General features: G+C 53.2%; 1 protein-coding gene across 1 annotated transcript; it reads left to right on the plus strand.

The window, feature by feature from the left end:
* The first annotated feature begins 544 nt into the window (after positions 1–544).
* Positions 545–14,826, plus strand: LOC144725106 (dual specificity tyrosine-phosphorylation-regulated kinase 4-like). The gene is made up of 10 exons (XM_078604579.1): positions 545–718; positions 5,066–5,202; positions 5,714–5,860; positions 7,321–7,459; positions 8,057–8,138; positions 8,544–8,716; positions 9,784–9,844; positions 10,103–10,220; positions 10,816–11,038; positions 14,395–14,826. Exons 1-10 carry the CDS (start codon positions 545–547, stop codon positions 14,824–14,826), a joined length of 1,686 nt encoding a protein of 561 aa, XP_078460705.1.
* Positions 14,827–19,783: the final 4,957 nt, after the last annotated feature.

Below are 19,783 nucleotides of genomic sequence, written 5' to 3' on the forward strand. Positions count from 1 at the left end.
GATCTATATGAGTATGGGTCTCTATGGATCTATATGAGTATGGGTCTCTATGGGTCTAAATGAGTATGGGTCTCTATGGGTCTCTGTGGTCTCCATCGGTCTCTATGGTCTCTAAGGGTCTCTATAGTCTCTATGGATCTCTGTGGGTCTCTATGAATCTCTGTGGTTTATATGGTCTCTATAGGTCTATATGGGTTTCTATGGTTCTCTATGGACTCTATGGGTCTCTATGGACTCTATGGGTCTCTATGGTCTCCATGCGCCGATGATCCCGGCCACTTGGGTGGGGTGGTGTGGTGCCTTAACCCCAGTGTGTGTGTGTGTGTGTATGTGACAATTCGTTTCTAAATTAAGTTGTTGTTGATGTTGTTTTTGATGTTGTCAATGTTGTTGTTTTTGTTATTGTTGTTGCTGTTGTGGATGTTGTTATTATTGTTGCTGTTGTTGCTGTTGTTGTTGATGTTGTTGCTGTTGTTGATTATGTGTTGCTGTTGATGATGTTGTTGCTGTTGTTGCTGTTATTGATGTTGTTGATGTTGTTGTCATGTCCGCAGCAATCCTGGCTCTCTTCGAGCCTCACCTCACCGAGCGCCAGAAGCTTGAGCTCACCACGATGGACGAGATCTGGTACTTTACTCTGGACGACGGCGAGGAGGAAACGTCGCGAGGCGGCATCAGGAACCACGGCTACGATGACCAAGAGAACAATTACATTCCTGTGAGGCTCACGGAGACACACAGCGATGCAGAGACACCAATAGAGACCCATAAAGACCCAAAGAGACACCCATAGAGATCAACAACTACATTCCTGTGAGACACACGGAGATGCAGAGACACCCATAGAGACACATAGAGACCCATAGAGACGCATAGAGACACCAGAGGTGGGCCATCAGGGCCAGCATGGCCTTCTCTGCTGGCCTAGAGATTGTCAGAATCAGAAGATTATATTTTTTATAATTGAATATATTTTCATTAATGCTATACGTATTTTACAAAGTTCGTTCTCATCAGTCTATTAACGTCATTTCATTGCTACTCTCTCCCTCAGTTGCGCTGCTTCCAGTGCATCTAATAAATTCCAATCAGATTTTCCTGTGCAGTCTCCGCCTCTCCGGGTGAAAATCTACCCTGAGGCCTTCAGAATGTCGAGTGAATCCCCTCTGCTGTTGAAGCAAATGGGGACGATGTTGTTTATTATTATATTCTTTAACTAATCAGATTTTGAGTTTGCCATGTTTGGCGTATTCTTTCACATGCCGGAGCCTTCTCGCTGGCCTAGCCGCCTACGTTAGCATTTTTCGTGTGGCGTGATTGGAGGGCCAGTTAGATAACTGAAGTAAAACTAGCTAGCACGTAACGTAGCATCATCTAATGTTTGTTTAAACTTTCTTTAGTGACGTTTATATATTTAGATGTAGTGCTTTTGATTTTTAGTTTTTTTCTGTGGGGAAGCCTGTTGAATCCTGATTTTGTTATTTGTGTTTTACGGCATTTTTGCTTGCTTGGTGGTCGTATGAGTAAATGTTGCTGGTTGTTGTGAGTTTGTTCTTGTTTCTTTGGTAATGACATTGATTTGGGCTATGTGATGTCTATTTGTGATGCAGCATCCTGTCCGTCTGCATAATATTGGTACATCCTTGATGTTTTCATTCGCCATGTATTATTCATGTCTCTGCAATTAGTGTATTGTAACTCTCATAGGTATTGAGCCTTGTGTTAAATCACTTTGTTCTACTCCATAAAGGTTACTGTCACTGTGAATATGGGGTGGTTAAATTTTGATTTAAAGCTTTCGTGACTGTAGGGATTCATCTTCTTGGTTCTTTCGGTAAAGTCACGTAGAAGGGAAATAATAAAATAATAAAAAGAAAACTTAATAAAATACAATTCTCACGACGTTTCGGCCACAACGCAAGCAGCCGTCCTCAGGTGAAGAACAGGTCTGTCGGAAAGATAGCATCTGAATGAACACCACCAAGTTTGGCAGCGTATATTTAAGATGGGTTAGAGGAGGAAGGGCACCTTGACAAAGGAATTTGCATATCAACATAAGAATTTAGCATATTTATGGAAAATGCAGATATGGGATTAGTCACTACTTGTGGAATGCGTCGGAGGTTGGGGGGGGGGCTCAAAGTCATATTATGCCCGTGCATTATGTAGGATTAGCAGCAACAAAAGGAGGAAGTAGGGTTAGCAGTAATAAAGGGAAGGAATTTTAATAGTAAGAATATACAGTGAGGGAAAAAGTATTTGATCCCCTGCTGGTTTTGTACGTTTTTCCACTGACAAAGAAATGATCAGTCTATAATTTTAATGGTAGGTTTATTTGAACAGTGAGAGACAGAATAACAACAACAAAATCCAGAAAAACGCATGTCAAAAATTGTATAAATTGATTTGCATTTTAATGAGGGAAATAAGCATTTGACCCCTCTGCAAAACATGACTTAGTACTTGGTGGCAAAATCCTTGTTGGCAATCACAGAGGTCAGACGTTTCTTGTAGTTGGCCACCAGGTTTGCACACATCTCAGGAGGGATTTTGTCCCACTCCTATTTGCAGATCTTCTCCAAGTCATTAAGGTTTCGAGGATGACGTTTGTCAACTCGAACCTTCAGCTCCCTCCACAGATTTTCTATGAGATTAAGGTCTGGAGACTGACTAGGCCACTCCAGGACCTTAATGTGCTTCTTCTTGAGCCACTCCTTTGTTGCCTTGGCCGTGTGTTTTGGGTCATTGTCATGCTGGAATACCCATCCACGACCCATTTTCAATTCCCTGGCTGAGGGAAGGAGGTTCTCGCCCGAGATTTGATGGTACATGGCCCCGTCCATCGTCCCTTTGATGCGGTGAAGTTGTCCTGTCCCCTTAGCAGAAAAACACCCCCAAAGCATAATGTTTCCACCTCCATGTTTGACGGTGGGGATGGTGTTCTTGGGGTCATAGGCAGCATTCCTCCCCCTCCAAACACGGCGAGTTGAGTTGATACCAAAGAGCTCCATTTTGGTCTCATCTGACCACAACACTTTCACCAAGCTGTACTCTGAATCATTCAGATGTTCATTGGCAAACTTCAGAGGGGCATGTATATGTGCTTTCTTGAGCAGGGGGACCTTGCGGGCGCTGCAGGATTTCAGTCCTTCACGGCGTAGTGTGTTACCAACTGTTTTCTTGGTGACTATGGTCCCAGCTGCCTTGAGATCATTGACAAGATCCTCCCGTGTAGTTCTGGGCTGATTCCTCACCGTTCTCATGATCATTGCAACTCCACGAGCGTGAGATCTTGCATGGAGCCCCAGGCCGAGGGAGATTGACAGTTATTTTGTGTTTCTTCCATTTGCGAATAATCGCACCAACTGTTGTCACCTTCTCACCAAGATGCTTGGCGATGGTCTTGTCGCCCATTCCAGCCTTGTGTAGGTCTACAATCTTGTCCCTGACATCCTTGAAGAGCTCTTTGGTCTTGGCCATGGTGGAGAGTTTGGAATTTGATTGATTGATTGCTTCTGTGAACAGGTCTTTTATACAGGTAACAAGCTGAGATTAGGAGCACTCCCTTTAAGAGTATGCACGTGACTTTACCGAAAGAACCAAGAAGATAAATTTATAACATTTTTGACATGCGTTTTTCTGGATTTTGTTGTTGTTATTCTGTCTCTCACTGTTCAAATAAACCTACCATTAAAATTATAGACTGATCATTTCTTTGTCAGTGGGCAAACGTACAAAATCAGCAGGGGATCAAATACTTTTTTCCCTCACTGTAGTCTAAGGTATAGGGTGGTGTATAGTAAATATAGTCTAAGGTATAGGGTGGTGTATAGTAATGCAGTATATAATTTAATGTTGGGTTTGTCTATGGCAGTATATAGTACGGGGTAGATCCGTGTGATGTAAGGAAAAAGTTTAGCTGGAGGCATATATTTTTTTCGACATAGAATTGTAATGTATGACTTACTGTTAGTAGCTCAGCTTATTGGAGAGTATATTTAGTATATTGATGATATTGAAGTAGTTTATATTTTAGTTTTTTACGTGGTGGTTTGGCTGCTGCTAAATTCCTCTGTTGATATGCAAATTCCTTTGTCAAGGCACCCTTCCTCCTCCAACCCAGCTTACGCTGCCAAGCTTTTGGTGTTCATTCAGATGCTATATTTCCGACAGACCTGTTCTTCACCTGAGGACCGCTGCTTGCGTTGTGGCCGAAACGTCGTGAGAATTGTATTTTATTATGTTTTCTTTTCATTATTTTATTATTTCCCTTCTACGTGACTTTACCGAAAGAACCAAGAAGATGGGGTGGTTACATCGAATGACCAATAGCCTATAGCCCTAGTGTCATGGTGAGGTTATTCGAAGGTGGTGTAAAATACACGGCCCGCCACTGAGAGACACCCATAGAGACACACAACTAAATCCCAGTGAGGCTCACAGAGATGTAGAGGCACCTATAGAGACCCATAGAAGCACCCATAGACACCCATATAGACTATAGAGACTCATAGAGACATGCAGACGCACAGACTCACAGATACACACGCAAGTACATCCATGTGAGGCTCACGGAGACATACAGATACATAGACACCCATAGAGATCTACAGCTTCATTCCTATGAGACTCACAGAGATACAAAGACTCCCATAGAGACCCACAGAGACACCCATAGACACCCATCGAGACCCATAGACACCCATCGAGACCCACAACTAAATCGCTGTGAGGCTCACGGAGACACAGACACACCTATAGCGACACCCATAGAGACCCACAGAGACCTCCACCCACATATATCCAAAGAGACACCGATAGAGACCCAGAGAGACCAGCAGAGACACCCATAGAGACCCGTATAGACACCCACAGAGACAGCCATAGAGACCCACCGAGACCTAGACTCCCAGAGATCCTCAGAAACACATATAGAGACCCACAGAGACACACAGAGATCCACGGGACCCCCCACCCTGACCCCCACCCTGACTACCTTTCCGTGACCTCCCCATGACCCTCTCGACCCTGACTACCTCCCCCCCCGCCTGGTGACCCCCTGCAGGTCAAGCACGAGCACTTCAACTACCGATTTGAGCTGGGCAGGAAGATCGGGCAGGGCGGGCAGGGCATGGTCGTGCGGTGTCTGGACCACAAGACGCAGACTCTGGTGGCGCTCAAGATCCTCGCCTCTCCCACCCAGTGAGTGGTATCCTGGAGCAGCCGTGCAGTCAACAAACCAACAACAAAAACAAACAACAATACAGAGATTATGAGGCAGCCCCTGGCTGTGAAGTCACAGCAGCAGCGGGCAGCAGCGACAAACTAGGGCTGCCCGTCCTTGCCTGCAGCTTTGCCGTGACTCTCCGTCACTCAACCATACACCCACCCGCCCACTTGCCGACCCACCCGCCCACCCACCCACGACTACCTCTCCCCACCACCACTACCCACCCACCCACCACCACCCCACCCACCACCACCTCCTCTCCCCACCACCACCCACCCCCAGCACCTCCCCACCACCCATTGCCACCACCACCCACTTCCCACCAACACACAACCGGTTAAGTGCTGAACTTTTCTCTGTCTGTCTCCATTTCTGTCTCTTTCTGTCTGTCTGTGTCTGTCTGTCTCTCTCTGTGTCTCTCTGTATCTCTCTCTGTCTGTCTCTATATCTGTGTCTCTCTGCCTACATCTCACTCGATCACAGCTTCAAGGACGAAGCGTACCAGATGATGGAGCTGCGGATGTCCATGGAGCTCCAGACGGTCCGTAGTGACGTGGACTACAACGTAGCCAACGTCATGGATATTTTTTACTTCCGGGGACACAAATGCATCGTAATGGAGCTGTTGAAGTACGGGCACCACAAGCACCACCACCGCCACCCACCAATCACTCACTCACTCACCCACCCACCCACTTATTCACCCACCCACCCACTCATTCACCCACCCACCTAAACACTCACTCACCCACCCACTCACCCACCGACCCACCCACTCATCCACCAACCCACACACTCACCCACTCACTCACTCACCCACTAATCTATCCACCCACCCACCCATTCACTCAGTCACCTACCCACCCACTCATCCACTAACCCACTCACCCACTCACCCACCCACCCGCTCACCCATTCATCCACTCATCCACCAACCCAGTCACCCACCCACTCACCCACCCACCCGCTCACTCACTCATCCACTCAATCACCCACCCACCACTACCACCACAACACACTCACTCACCTACTCACTCACCGACTCACTCACTCACCCACTCACGCACTCACCCACTCACCCACTCACTCAACCACCCACCCACTTACTCACCCACTCACCCACCCATCCACTTATGCACCCACCCACCCTGTGACTCACCCACCCACCCATTCATCCACTCATCCACCCACCCACTCATCCACCCACCCAATACTACAACCACCACACACTCACTCACTCACTCACCCACCACCACCCAATCACTCAACCACCCACTCACTTATCCAACCACCCACCAACTCAGTCACTCATTCAGCCACCCATCACTACCACCATCACCACACACCCACTCACTCACCCACCCACCCAGTCATCTACCCACCCACCGACTCACTCACCCACTCACCCATCCACTTATCCACCCACCCACTAATCCAGGAACTCACTCACTCACCCACTCACTCATCCACTCATCCACCCACTCACTCACGCTCCCACCCACCACCCACTCATCCACTCACCCACCCACTCACCCACCCACCCACCCACTCACTCATCCACCCACTCACTCACTCATTCACGCACTCACCCACTCATTCACCCACCAACTACTACAAATACCACACACCCACTCACTCACCCACCACCACCACACATCCACTCACTCACCCATCACCCACTGACTCACTCACTCATCCACTCACTCACCTACCCACCCACCAACCCGCTCACCCATCCACCGACCCACCACCACAACACACCCACCACCATCACCACCCACAGACCCTCAGACCTATAGACACGTACAAAGACACCCACAGATACCCACAGAGACTCACAGAGACACACAAAGACTCACAGAAACTCACAGAGACACCTACAGAGACCCATAGAGACCCACAGAGACACCCATAGAGAATCACAGAGACCCACAGAGAACCACACAGACATTCACAGAGACCCACAGAGACACCCACAGAGACCCACAGAGACAACCACACAGAGACCCAGAGACCCACAGAGACACCCATAGAGACCCACAGAGACCCTAACGTCGCCTCCCGTCGCTGCCGCTGTCTCCCCATCACAGGAAGAGCCTCCATCAGGTGCTCATAGATATGGGGCAGTGGCGCATCGACGAGGACGATTTGAGGTCGTACGCCAGGGGCATCGTCCGCTTCCTCGCCTACACCAAGTCCCGGGGCATCGTCCACGGGGACATCAAGCCGGTGAGTGGAGGGCATGCTGGGGGGACGCTGGAGGGACGCTGGGGGCATGATCGGGGCACGCTGGGGGCACGATGGGGGCACACTGGGGTAACGGTCACTCACTACAACGCACCCCCACAAAGCCATCTACCCACCCACCCACTCACTGACCAATTCATCTACTCACCCAGCCAACCACCCACACACCCATCCACTCACCCACCCATCCACTCACCCACCCATCCATCCACCAACCCAATCATCCATCCACCCACCCACCCATCCACCCATTCACCCAACCATCCACCCATCCATCCATCCACCCACCCACCCACCCGCCCATCCACTCACCCACCCACCCATCCATCTATTCACCCATCCACCCACCCCCCAATCCACCACCCATCCATCCACCCATCTACACATCCACTCACCCACCCATCCACCCACCCACAAATCCACTCACCCATTCACCCAACCACCCACTCACCCACTCACCCATCCACCCATTCACTCAACCACCCATTCACCCATCCCTCCACTCACCCACCCACCTTGTCCCCGCTGAGTAGTGTTAATCCTCTCTCTCTCTCTGTCTGCCGCTCGCTCACCATCCAGGGCAATGTTCTCTTGAAGAACAACTCAAGCAGTGTGGTCAGAGTCACCGACTTCGGCTTCAGCTTCTTTGTGGACCAACAAAGTGAGTGGTGACCCGCCCACACACCTGCACGTGTGCGTAAGTGTGTGTCTGGGTGGGTGGCTAAAGCACAGCAAGTTGGCACAGTAAGGGGCACAGGTGGTGCATCAGCCAGTCATCTCAGTCAGTCGACCTGTGGAATCTGGGTCTGCCCCGTGACCTCCTGCCAGCGGGCGTTTGACACTTCACGTGGCCTCAACATGCACATAGCCTGGCACAAGCGTCGTGGTGACATCACCGCCACTCAGTGGCGAATGGCAGTTGTTGTTGTTTGTCCATGTGTGTGGGAGTCACACCCATCCACTCACCAAACCATCCACCCACCCATCCATCCATCCACCCACCCAACCATCCACCCATCCACCAACTCACCCACCCATCCTGCTGCTTTCGTTGTCGTCCGCACAGCGTCGTTCATTGGAGGCACCCTCCCCTACATGGCCCCCGAGGTGGTTCTGGGCTACCCGGCCACCTGCGCCGCGGACATGTGGTCCCTGGGCTGCACCGTCGCCAAGCTGGTCATCAGAAAGGAGCTCTTCGTCTCCGACATGAACAACGACCACGTGGCCTGCTGCATCGAGGTGACCAGGGCATCTCGGGGAGGCACCAGCCGACTTGGCCAGGCAGCCACATACCCATCTACTCACTCACCTACCCACCCAATTAGCCACCCAACCACCCAGCCACCCACCCACCCAGCCATCCACTTACCCACCAGCCACCCATCCACCCACCCATCTACACACTGACCCACTCACCCAAATAGTCACCCATCCACCCACTCACCCACCCATCCACCCATCCACCCACTCACCCACCCGCCTAGTCAGCCATCCACCCACTCATCCACTCACCCACCCATCCACCCATTCACCCACCCCCCCGGTCACCCACCCACCTACCTATCTAGCCACCCAGCCAACCACCCACCCATCCACCCACCCATCAACCCATCTAGTCACCCCTCCACCCACTTACCCACCCATTCACCCACTCACCCATCCACCCACCCACATAGTTACCCATCCACCCACTCACTCACCCACCCACCCATCGAGTCACCCATCCACCCACTCACCCACCCATCCACCCATCTAGTCACCCATCCACCCACTCACCCACCCATCTATCCACTTACCAGCCTTGCAGCTGGAACAATAAACATAGTTTAATTTAAGTATGGGTCTCTGTGAGTATGGGTCTCTCCGAGTATGGGTCTCTACGAGTATGGGTCTCTGTGGGTTCATGTGGGTCTCTATGAGTATGGGTCTCTGTGGGTCCCTCTATGAGTCTCTGTGAGTCTCTGCGGGTCTATGGGTCTCTATGAGTATGATTCTTTATGGGTTTCTATGAGTATGGGTCTCTTTGGGTCTCAGTGAGTCTCTGTGGGTCTTTATGAGTGAGTCTATGAGGAGTCTCTGTGGGTCTCTATGAGTCTCTATGGGTCTCTATGTGTATGGGTCTCTATGTGTCTGTAGAACGTGATGATGATGATGATGATGATATCAGCCACTTGGTTAAGTTGCTGTAATTTGTGATGGCCAGGTCGCTTCTGAAAAAGAGCTACACAGTAGCTCAGTGGGGGCCTTACCTGGTGTCTCTGTGTCTCTCTGTGTCTGTGTCTCTCTGCCTTGAAATGGTTGAGCAGATCCTGGGCATGCCTCCCAAACGAATGGTGAAGAAAGCTCCCCGCAGGGCGTCCTTCTTTGGTGAGTTTAAGGGTGGTGGTCATGTGGTGGTGATGATTATGATGGAGAGATGGTGGTGGTGGTGGTTTGGTGGTGGAGATGGTGGTGGTGGTGGTATAGTGGTGGTGGTGTGGTGGTACTTATATGGTGGTTATGATGATGGTGGAGAGGGTGGTGGTGGTGGTGGAGGTGGTGGTGGGGATGGAGATGGCGTTGTTGGTAGTGATGGAGATGGTTATGATGGAGATGATGGTCTGTCTCTCTGTCTCTTTACTGCAGACCCTTTCGGAAAGCCTCACTGGCCTTCCAGGACGCGTCTCCCTGGAAGCGTTCCTCTGGACCACGTGCTGCAGGGATGTGGGGCGCAACTCGTGAGCTTCGTGAAATGCTGCCTGCAGTAAGAACAAACTTACACACACACACACACCACACACACACACTACACACACACACTACACACACACACCGCACACACATGACACACACCGCACACTACACACACCACACACACAACACACTCGCACACACCGCACACACCACCCATCTATCCCACACACACCCACACACCTACCCAACCACCCCACACACCACACACACAAGACAAAGATCCCCCCAGTATAGCCTTAATAGACTGTAGGGGCAAGTGCTGTTTGCAAGCACCTACGGAGGCCGGCACTCTGGCACACGAGTGGGTGGGTGGCCAGCAACAAAGCCCAGCCGCCTTTGTCTCCATAGTGGCGATGTTGCCTACACAGCAGGTACTTATTTGAGGATGAGTCGACCTAGGGAAGGAGGCCCATGTACCGGATCAGATAATCGCAAATCACTGGCGGTGTTGGTGGCCGTGAGCGGGAATAGAAACTCGAGTCTCTGCCGGGTTCGTGGTAGCGCATTGTAGCGTTAACCACTGCACCACCGCTCCCCCCTCTCCTCTCCGTGCCCCCCCCCCCCACCACCCCCCCTCTTCTCCCCCTCCACCACTCCCACCCCAGATGGGATCCGAAACTGCGGATGACTCCAGATCAGGCGCTGGCTCACGGCTGGCTCCAGAGCAAGGACACCGCCACCACCCCCAGCTGGGACACCCACAGCACGGACACCCCCACCACGGCCACTGTCACCCCCACCAAGGCCACTGCCATCCCCACCACGACCACTGCCACCCCCACCAGGGCCACTGCCACCCCCACCACGACCACTGCCACCCCCACCACGGCCACTGCCACCCCCACCACGATCACTGCCATCCCCACCACGACCACTGCCACCCCCACCACGACCACTGCCACCCCCACCAAGGCCACTGCCACCCCCACGATGACCACTGCCACCCCCACCAAGGCCACTGCCACCCCCACCAAGGCCACTGCCACCCCCACCATGACCACTGCCACCCCCACCAGGGCCACTGCCACCCCCACAAAGGCCACTGCCACCCCCACCACGACCACTGCCACCCCCACCACGACCACTGCCACCCACACCACGACCACTGCCACCCCCACCAAGGCCACTGCCACCCCCACTAAGGCCACTGCCACTGCCACCCCCACCACGACCACGGCCACCCCCACCACGACCACTGCCACCCCCACCAAGGCCACTGCCACCCCCACCACAACCACTGCCACCCCCACCACGACCACTGCCACCCCCACCAAGGCCACTGCCACCCCCACCACGACCACTGCCACCCCCACCACGACCACTGCCACCCCCACCAAGGCCACTGCCACCCCCACCACGACCACTGCCACCCCCACCACTGCCACCCCCACCACGACCACTGCCACCCCCACCACGACCACTGCCACCCCCACCAAGGCCACTGCTATCCCCACCACGACCACTGCCACCCCCACCACGACCACTGCCACCCCCACCACGACCACTGCCACCCCCACCACGACCACTGCCACCCCCACCACGACCACTGCCACCCCCACCACGACCACTGCCACCCCCACCAGGGCCAATGCCACCCCCACCAGGGCCACTGCCACCCCCACCAGGGCCAATGCCACCCCCACCAGGGCCAATGCTACCCCCACCAGGGCCAATTCCACCCCCACCACGACCACTGCCACCCCCACCAGGGCCAATGCCACCCCCACCAGGGCCAATGCCACCCTCACCAGGGCCAATGCCACCCCCACCAGGGCCAATGCCACCACCACCAGAGCCAATGCCACCCCCACCAGGGCCAACGCCACCTCCACCAGGGCCAATGCCACCCCCACCAGAGCCAACGCCACCTCCACCAGGGCCAATGCCACCCCCACTAGGGCCAACACCACCTCCACCAGGGCCAATGCCACCTCCACCAGGGCCAACGCCACCTCCACCAGGGCCAATGCCACACCCACCAGGGCCAACGCCACCCCCACCAGGGCCAACGCCACCTCCACCAGGGCCAACGCCACCTCCACCAGGGCCAATACCACCCCCACCAGGGCCAACGCCACCTCCACCAGGGCCAATACCACCTCTACCAGGGCCACTGCCACCCCCACCAGGGCCAATGCCACCCCCACTAGGGCCAACGCCACCTCCACCAGGGCCAATGCCACCTCCACCACGACCACTGCCACCCCCACGAGGGCCAATGCCACCCCCACCAGGACCAATGCCACCCCCACCAGGGCAACTGCCACCCCCACCAGGGCAACTGCCACCCCCACCAGGGCCACTGCCACCCCCACCAGGGCCAATGCCACCCCCACCAGGGCCAATGCCACCCCCACCAGGGCCAATGCCACCCCCACCAGGGCCACTGCCACCCCCACCAGGGCCAATGCCACCAGGGCCAATGCCACCCCCACCAGGGCCAATGCCACCCCCACCAGGGCCACTGCCACCCCCACCAGGGCCACTGCCACCCCCATCAGGGCCAATTCCACCCCCACCAGGGCCAATGCCACCCCCACCAGGGCCAATGCCACCCCCACCAGGGCCAATGCCACCACTGGCAGGGCCAACGCCACCACCACCATTGCCCCCACCACCACCAGCGAGTCCACCACCACCACTGCTGGGGATCTGCAGGCCTCTAAAGCTGCAGAGCCACGGTGAGACTCCCACTGTGTTCACAGTGCAGGGCTGAGATGTCAACTACCTCGCCTGTTACGCAGGAGGCGTTGTGTTCAATCACGATCCCTGACGATGCCTGTTGCTGTTGTATATTCTGAGTCTGCATCTCTCTCTACCCGTGGAGATGTTAACTACCTCGCCATGTGCACAGGAGGTTGTGGGTTCAATCCCGACCCCTGACGATGCCTGCTGCTGCTGCTCTATATTTGGAGTCTGCGTCTCTCCACCATGGTGGTCACTGCGTGAATTTTTCTCCAGGTCCTCTGGGCTTTTCTGTCCACATTTAGAATCGACATTACCACGCGGTTAGACTCTTTGGCTGCTGCTGTTAAATGGCCACTTGATGATGATGATATCAGCCACTTTGTTGAGCTGATATCATTTGTGATGGCTAGGTAACTCCTGAAAAAGATGCTACGTAGCTTAGTGAGCCTTACCTGGTAAAATAAAAATACAGTAGTTTAGTTTTAGTATGGATCTGTATGGGGCCCTGTGATTCTATGAGAGTCTCTGTGGGTATCCGTGAGTCTCTGTGAGTCTCTGTGGGTGTTTGTAATTCTCTGTGTGTCTCGTGAGTCTCTGTGAGTCTTTATGGGTGTATGTGAGGCTGTGTGGGTCTCTGTGAGTTTCTGTGGGTCTCTGTCGGTCTCTGAGTCTCTGCGAGTTTCTGTGGGTATCTCTAAGTCTCTGTGAGTCTCTGTGGGTATCTGTAATTCTCTGTGGGCCTCTATGAGTCTCCGTGGGTCTCTGTGGTTTGATATGATGAGTCTCTAGATCTCTGTGGATTTCTGTATGTGTCTCTGTGGGTCTCTATGGTTCTATACGAGTCTCTGGATCTCTATGGGTCTCTGTGTGGGCCTTCTGAAAGAAAGCTACACAGTAGCTCAGTGGGAACCTTACGCCTGGTTAAAATAAAAAGAGTTTAGATTTAGAATGGGTCTCTGTGGGTGTCTAAACATTTCAACCCGATGAAGATGGTGATATTAGCCACTTCGTTGAGCTGCTATCATTTGTGATGGCCAGGTTGCTTCTAAACAAGAGCTACACAGTATTTCAGTGTGATCTTACATGTGGTAAAATAAACATAATTTAGCTTTAGTTTGTATTGCTGTGGGTCTCTGTGAGTAATGGTCTCTGTGGGTCTGTATGGGTCTTTCTGGGTGTCTATGAGTCTGTAGAAACACGCGCTTAGAGTATTTGGCTACTGCTATAAATATCCATACGATGATGATGATATCAGCCACTTGGTGGAGCTGCTATCGCTTGTGATGGCCAGGGCCGCTACTGAAAAAGAGCTACACAGCAGCTCAGTGGGAGCATTACAGCTGGTAAAATAAAGTCGTAGTTTTAATCCGTTAGTTCACCCATGGGAAGATCTGGTGGTGGTGGTGAAGACCGACTGCGACTTTCTGACCGTAGTAGTGAGATGCTGAAGTGATGGTGCTATGGTGCTGTGGTCCTGCTGTCTCCGCAGAGTTAAGACTGAGGAGAAGCCCCTATCATCGTCATTCTCACTGCTCGACCACATCGATGGAGAGCGGTTGAAGCTTGTGGAAGAGGAGGTGAAAGAGGAGAAAGAGGGGGACGAGACGGAGAAGGATGAGGACAAGGATAAGGAGGAGAAGGACAAAGATGGGAATGAGGAGAAGGACAAATATGGGAATGAGGAAGAGGACAAACATAGAAAGGAGGAGGATACTACAGAGGTGGAGAAGACAAAGGAGGAGATAGAAGAGGAGGAAGAAAATACAGAAGAGGAGAAAGAGAAGACGGAGGAGGAGGTGGAGGAGGTGCAGCAGCCACAGGAGAATAAGAAGCACGGGGGCCTGGCGAGGATGGGCAAGACACTCCACTCACACCGCTCGCTCATCCGCCACATGGTGCTGTGCGGTGGCCAGGCCACGGCACAATAGCGGGGTGGTGGTGGTGGTGGAGTTGGTGCCACCCACCACCACGAGCAGCACCACCACCGCATCACCCACCCAGCTACCCACCCTGTAATACCACGCTAACCACACACGCTCACCACACTCACCACACACACTCCCGCAGGGAGCAGCTGTGGCTCAAAGACTTAAGAGTGGACACCAGACATGGACTGGACACAGCTACTCTCACTGCACTCACCACACGCTCACCTCACACCCCTTTACCCCAACTCTAACTATAATATATAGTGTCGTACGTAATGTAGATTTTTGGTATATTGTTATTATTGTAAATATATTGTAATTGTAAGGAGTATTGTTATTATAAGATAATTGTTATAAGAGTCTTGTTGTTATACGTAAAGTCACAAGGACATGAAATGTCGTTGCAGACGTGTTTTGGGGTTGGTGCCTTCGATTGTAAGTGTCGTGTGGGTCGGAGTTCATAATTGCCGTGTCACCCACCCACTCATCTACCCACCCACTTGTTCACACACCCACCCACTTGTTCACACACCCACCAACTCGTTCACTCACCCACCTACCCACTCGTCCACTCACCCACCCACGTAGGTGGTCACTCACCCATCCACTCGTTCATTCACCCACCCATCCAGTCACTCGATTAATCTCCCACCCACCTACTCACTCGTTCACTCACCAACCCACCCACTCGTTCACTCACCCACCTACCCACCCACTCGTTGACTCACCCACCCTCCCACTCGTTCACCCACCCAACCCACTCGTTCACTCACACACCTACGCACTCGTTCACTCACCTACCCACTCAATTGTTCATTCGCCCACCCACTCGTTCACTCACTCACCCAATCGTTCACTCACCCACACACCCACCCACTCGCTCACTGATCTACCTGCCCACTCATGCGTTCACTCAAATACCCAACTACTCGTTCAATCACCCACCCACCCACTCGTTCACTCACCCACCCACTCGTTCACTCACCCACTCACTCGTTTACTCACCCACCCACACACTCGTTCACTCACCCACCCACCCACTCGTTCACTCACCCACCCACCCACTCGTTGACTCACTCACCCACCCACTCGTTCACTCACCCACCCACCCCCATCTACTTGTTCATTCACCCATTCACTCGTTCTCTCACCCACCCACCCACTTGTACACTCACCCACCTACCCATTCGTTCACTCACCCACCCACCCACCCACCGACTCGTCCACTCACCCACTCTCCCACCCACTCTATCACTCACCCACCCACCCATCCACTGGTTCACTCACCCACCCACTCGTTCACTCATCCACATGCCCACTTACGTGTTCACTCACCCACCCACGTACGTGTTCACTCACCCACCCACCCACTTGTTCATTCACCCATCCAGCCACTTGTTCACTAACCCACCCACTCGTTCACTCACCCAACCCACTAGTTCATTAACCCACCCACCAACTTGTTCACTCACCAACCCACCCACTCGTTCACACACCCACCCACCCACCCACTTGTTTATTCGCCCACACACTCCTTCTCTCACCCACCCACTCATTCAATCACTCACGCAATCTTTCACTCACCCGCCCACCCGCTCGGTCACTCATCCACCCACCCAGTCATTCGATCAATCTCCCACCCACCTACTCACTCGTTCACTCACCAACCCACCCACTCGTTCACTCACCCACCTACCCACCCACCCACCCACTCGTTGACTCATCCACCCACCCACTCGTTCACTCACACACCTACGCATTCGTACACTCACCCCCCCACCCAATTGTTCATTCGCCCACCGACTCGTTTTCTCACCCACCCACTCGTTCACTCACTCACCATATCGTTCACTCACCCACACACCCACCCACTCGTTCACTGATCTACCTGCCCACTCATGCGTTCACTCAAATACCCAACTACTCGTTCAATCACCCACCCACCCACTCGTTCACTCACTCACCCACTTGTTCACTCACCAACCCACCCACTCGTTCATTCGCCCACCCACCCACACGTTCACTCACCGACCCACTCGTTCACTCACCCACCCACCCACTTGTTCACTCCTCAACCCACCCACTCGTTCACTCACCCACCCACCCACTCGTTCACTCACCCACCCACCCACTCGTTCACTCACCCACCCACCCATCTACTTGTTCATTCACCCACTAACTCGTTATCTCACCCACCCACGCACTCATTCACTCACACACCCACCAATCCACTTGTTCATTCGCCCACTCACTCGTTCTCTCACCCACCCACTTGTTCACTCACTCACTCACCCACCCACTCGTTCACTCAACCACACACTCGTTGACTCACCCAACCACCCACTCATTCACTCGCCCACCCACCCATCTACTTGTTCATTCACCCACTCACTCGTTCTCTCACCCACCCACCCACTCATTCACTCACACACCCACCAATCCACTTGTTCATTCGCCCACTCGTTCTCTCACCCACCCACCCACTCGTTCACTCACTCACCCACTCGTCCACTCACTCACCCACTCGTTCACTCACTCACCCACTCGTTCACTCACTCACCCACTCGTTCACTCACTCACCCACTCGTTCACTCACTCACCCACTCGTTCACTCACTTACCCACTCGTTCACTCACTCACCCACTCGTTCACTCACTCACCCACTCGTTCACTCACTCACCCACTCGTTCACTCACTCACCCACTCGTTCACTCACTCACCCACTCGTTCACTCACTCACCCACTCGTTCACTCACTCACCCACTCGTTCACTCACTCACCCACTCGTTCACTCACCCACCCACTCGTTCCCCCACCCACCCACTCGTTCACTCACACACCCACCAATCCAATTGTTCATTCGCCCACTCACTCGTTCTCTCACCCACCCACTCGTTCACTCAACCACCCACTCGTTGACTCACCCAACCACCCACTCATTCACTCATTCACTTACAGACACACCTATTCATTCTCTCACCCAACCACCCACCCACTCATTCACTCAGTCACCCATCCAGTCATTTATACACCCACTCACTCTACCAGCTGCCCAGTCATCCACCCACCCACTCACTCTACCAACCACCCACCAACTCACTCTACCACTCACCAACCCACCCACTCACCCACCTACAAACTCACTCTAACACCCAACCACTCACCAAGCCACCAACTCACTCTATGAGCCACCCACCCATTCCCTCTCCAAATAACTTTACCACCCACGCAAACACTCAACCACCAACTAACTTTACGATCCACCCAGTCACCGACCAACTCACTCTATCACCCATCCAATCAACAACCCACCAACTCACTCTACCACCCACTCATCCACCCACCCACTCACTCTACCACACATTCACCAATCCACCAAGTCACTCTACCACCCACTCACTCTATCACTCACCAACCCACCAACACACTCTACCAGCCACCCACTTATTCACCCACCAAACTCACTCTACCACCCATGCACCCATCCACTCACCAACCCACCAACCCACTCTATCACCCACCCACTCACTCACCCACCACCTCACTCTACCACCCGTTCACCCAACAACTCAGAGTGAGTTGGTGGGTTTGTGGGTGGATGGTAGAGTGAGTTGGTGGGTGGGGGTTAGAGCGAGTTTGGTCGATGAGTGTGTGGGTTGTAGAGTTAGTTGGTGGGTGGGAAAGTGGGTGAGTGATAGAGTGAGTTGGGTTGATGAGTGGGTGGTAGAGTAAGTGGGTTGGTGTATGAGTGGTTGGATGATATAATGAGTTGGTGGGTGAATGAGTGGGTGGGTGGTATAGTGAGTTTGTGGGCTGGTGAGTGGGTGGGTGGTAGAGTAAGTTGGTGGGTGAGTGGATGGGTGGTGGAGTGAGTCGGTGGTTGCATAGGTGGGTGGTCTAGTGAGTTGGTGGGTAGATGAGTGGATGTTAGAGTGAGTTTTGTGGTAATTTATTGAAGGTGAGTCTGGACGGGTTCCGCAGGATTGTAAGGATGCCCTTGTGGTTCCCCTCTTTAAGAAGGGGGACCGCACAGACTAACAACAACAGGGGAATCTCACTCCTCAGTGTGCCAGGAAAGGTCCTGTCAAGGATTATTCAACATCGCCTTGCCAGGCACGCTGAGGAGAGGCTTGCGGAGCCTCAATGTGGTTTCAGGAAAGGGCAGTCCTGCACAGATGCCATATTTTCTGTCCGTTTGCTACAGCAGAGGTGTAGAGAATTCCAACAAGACCAACATCTCTGCTTTATTGACCTGGTCAAGGCCTATTATATCAGTAAGCCTGGGCTCTGGGTTGTTCTTCGTGCTTTCGAAGTCCCTGGCCCCCTGCTCACGATCATTAAGGACCTTCATGATGGCAGAGCGGGCCTGGGTAAATTTACGTGGCCTGGAGTTGGAGCCATTCCATGTTCATCTTGGGGTGCGACAGGGATGTCCTCTGGCTCCCACATTATTTTACATCTTTTTCGACCACGTAGTTTGTGAAGCATTTGATGGCTGTACCAGAGGAATTTCCATTTGGTACAGATACAATGCGAGGCTGATCGATGCCTGGGTGCGGTCAAGGGATGGGTCCCTATTGCTCAACCATGTTATGTATGCCGATGATCTGGTAATTTCCGCTCACTCAGAGGAGGAGTTGGAGGCGCTGCTGCTGAAACTGGAGTGTGCCACTAAGAGGTAGGGTCTTACCATCAGCTCCACCAAAACTAAGCAACTGCCTGGGTATTTTGTACCATCGGGCACTCCACCCCCACAACTGCCCCATCAGTGATCGGTGATGGGGCAGTTGTGGAGAGAGTGGAGAGTGTCCCATACCTGGACAGTGTGCTCATGACCGGCTCCGGTTTGACAGCAGAGGTCTCACACAGTCGAGCGTTATTTTCTTTTCATCGGTTGTGAAACACTGGAAGCTACCTGGTCTGTCGCTCCGCACGAAGCTTCAAGTCTTCTTGGCCA

Source organism: Lampetra planeri, chromosome 22 (genome assembly GCF_965212315.1).
Source record: "Lampetra planeri chromosome 22, kcLamPlan1.2.h2, whole genome shotgun sequence".
Classification (NCBI taxonomy): Eukaryota; Metazoa; Chordata; class Hyperoartia; order Petromyzontiformes; family Petromyzontidae; genus Lampetra; species Lampetra planeri.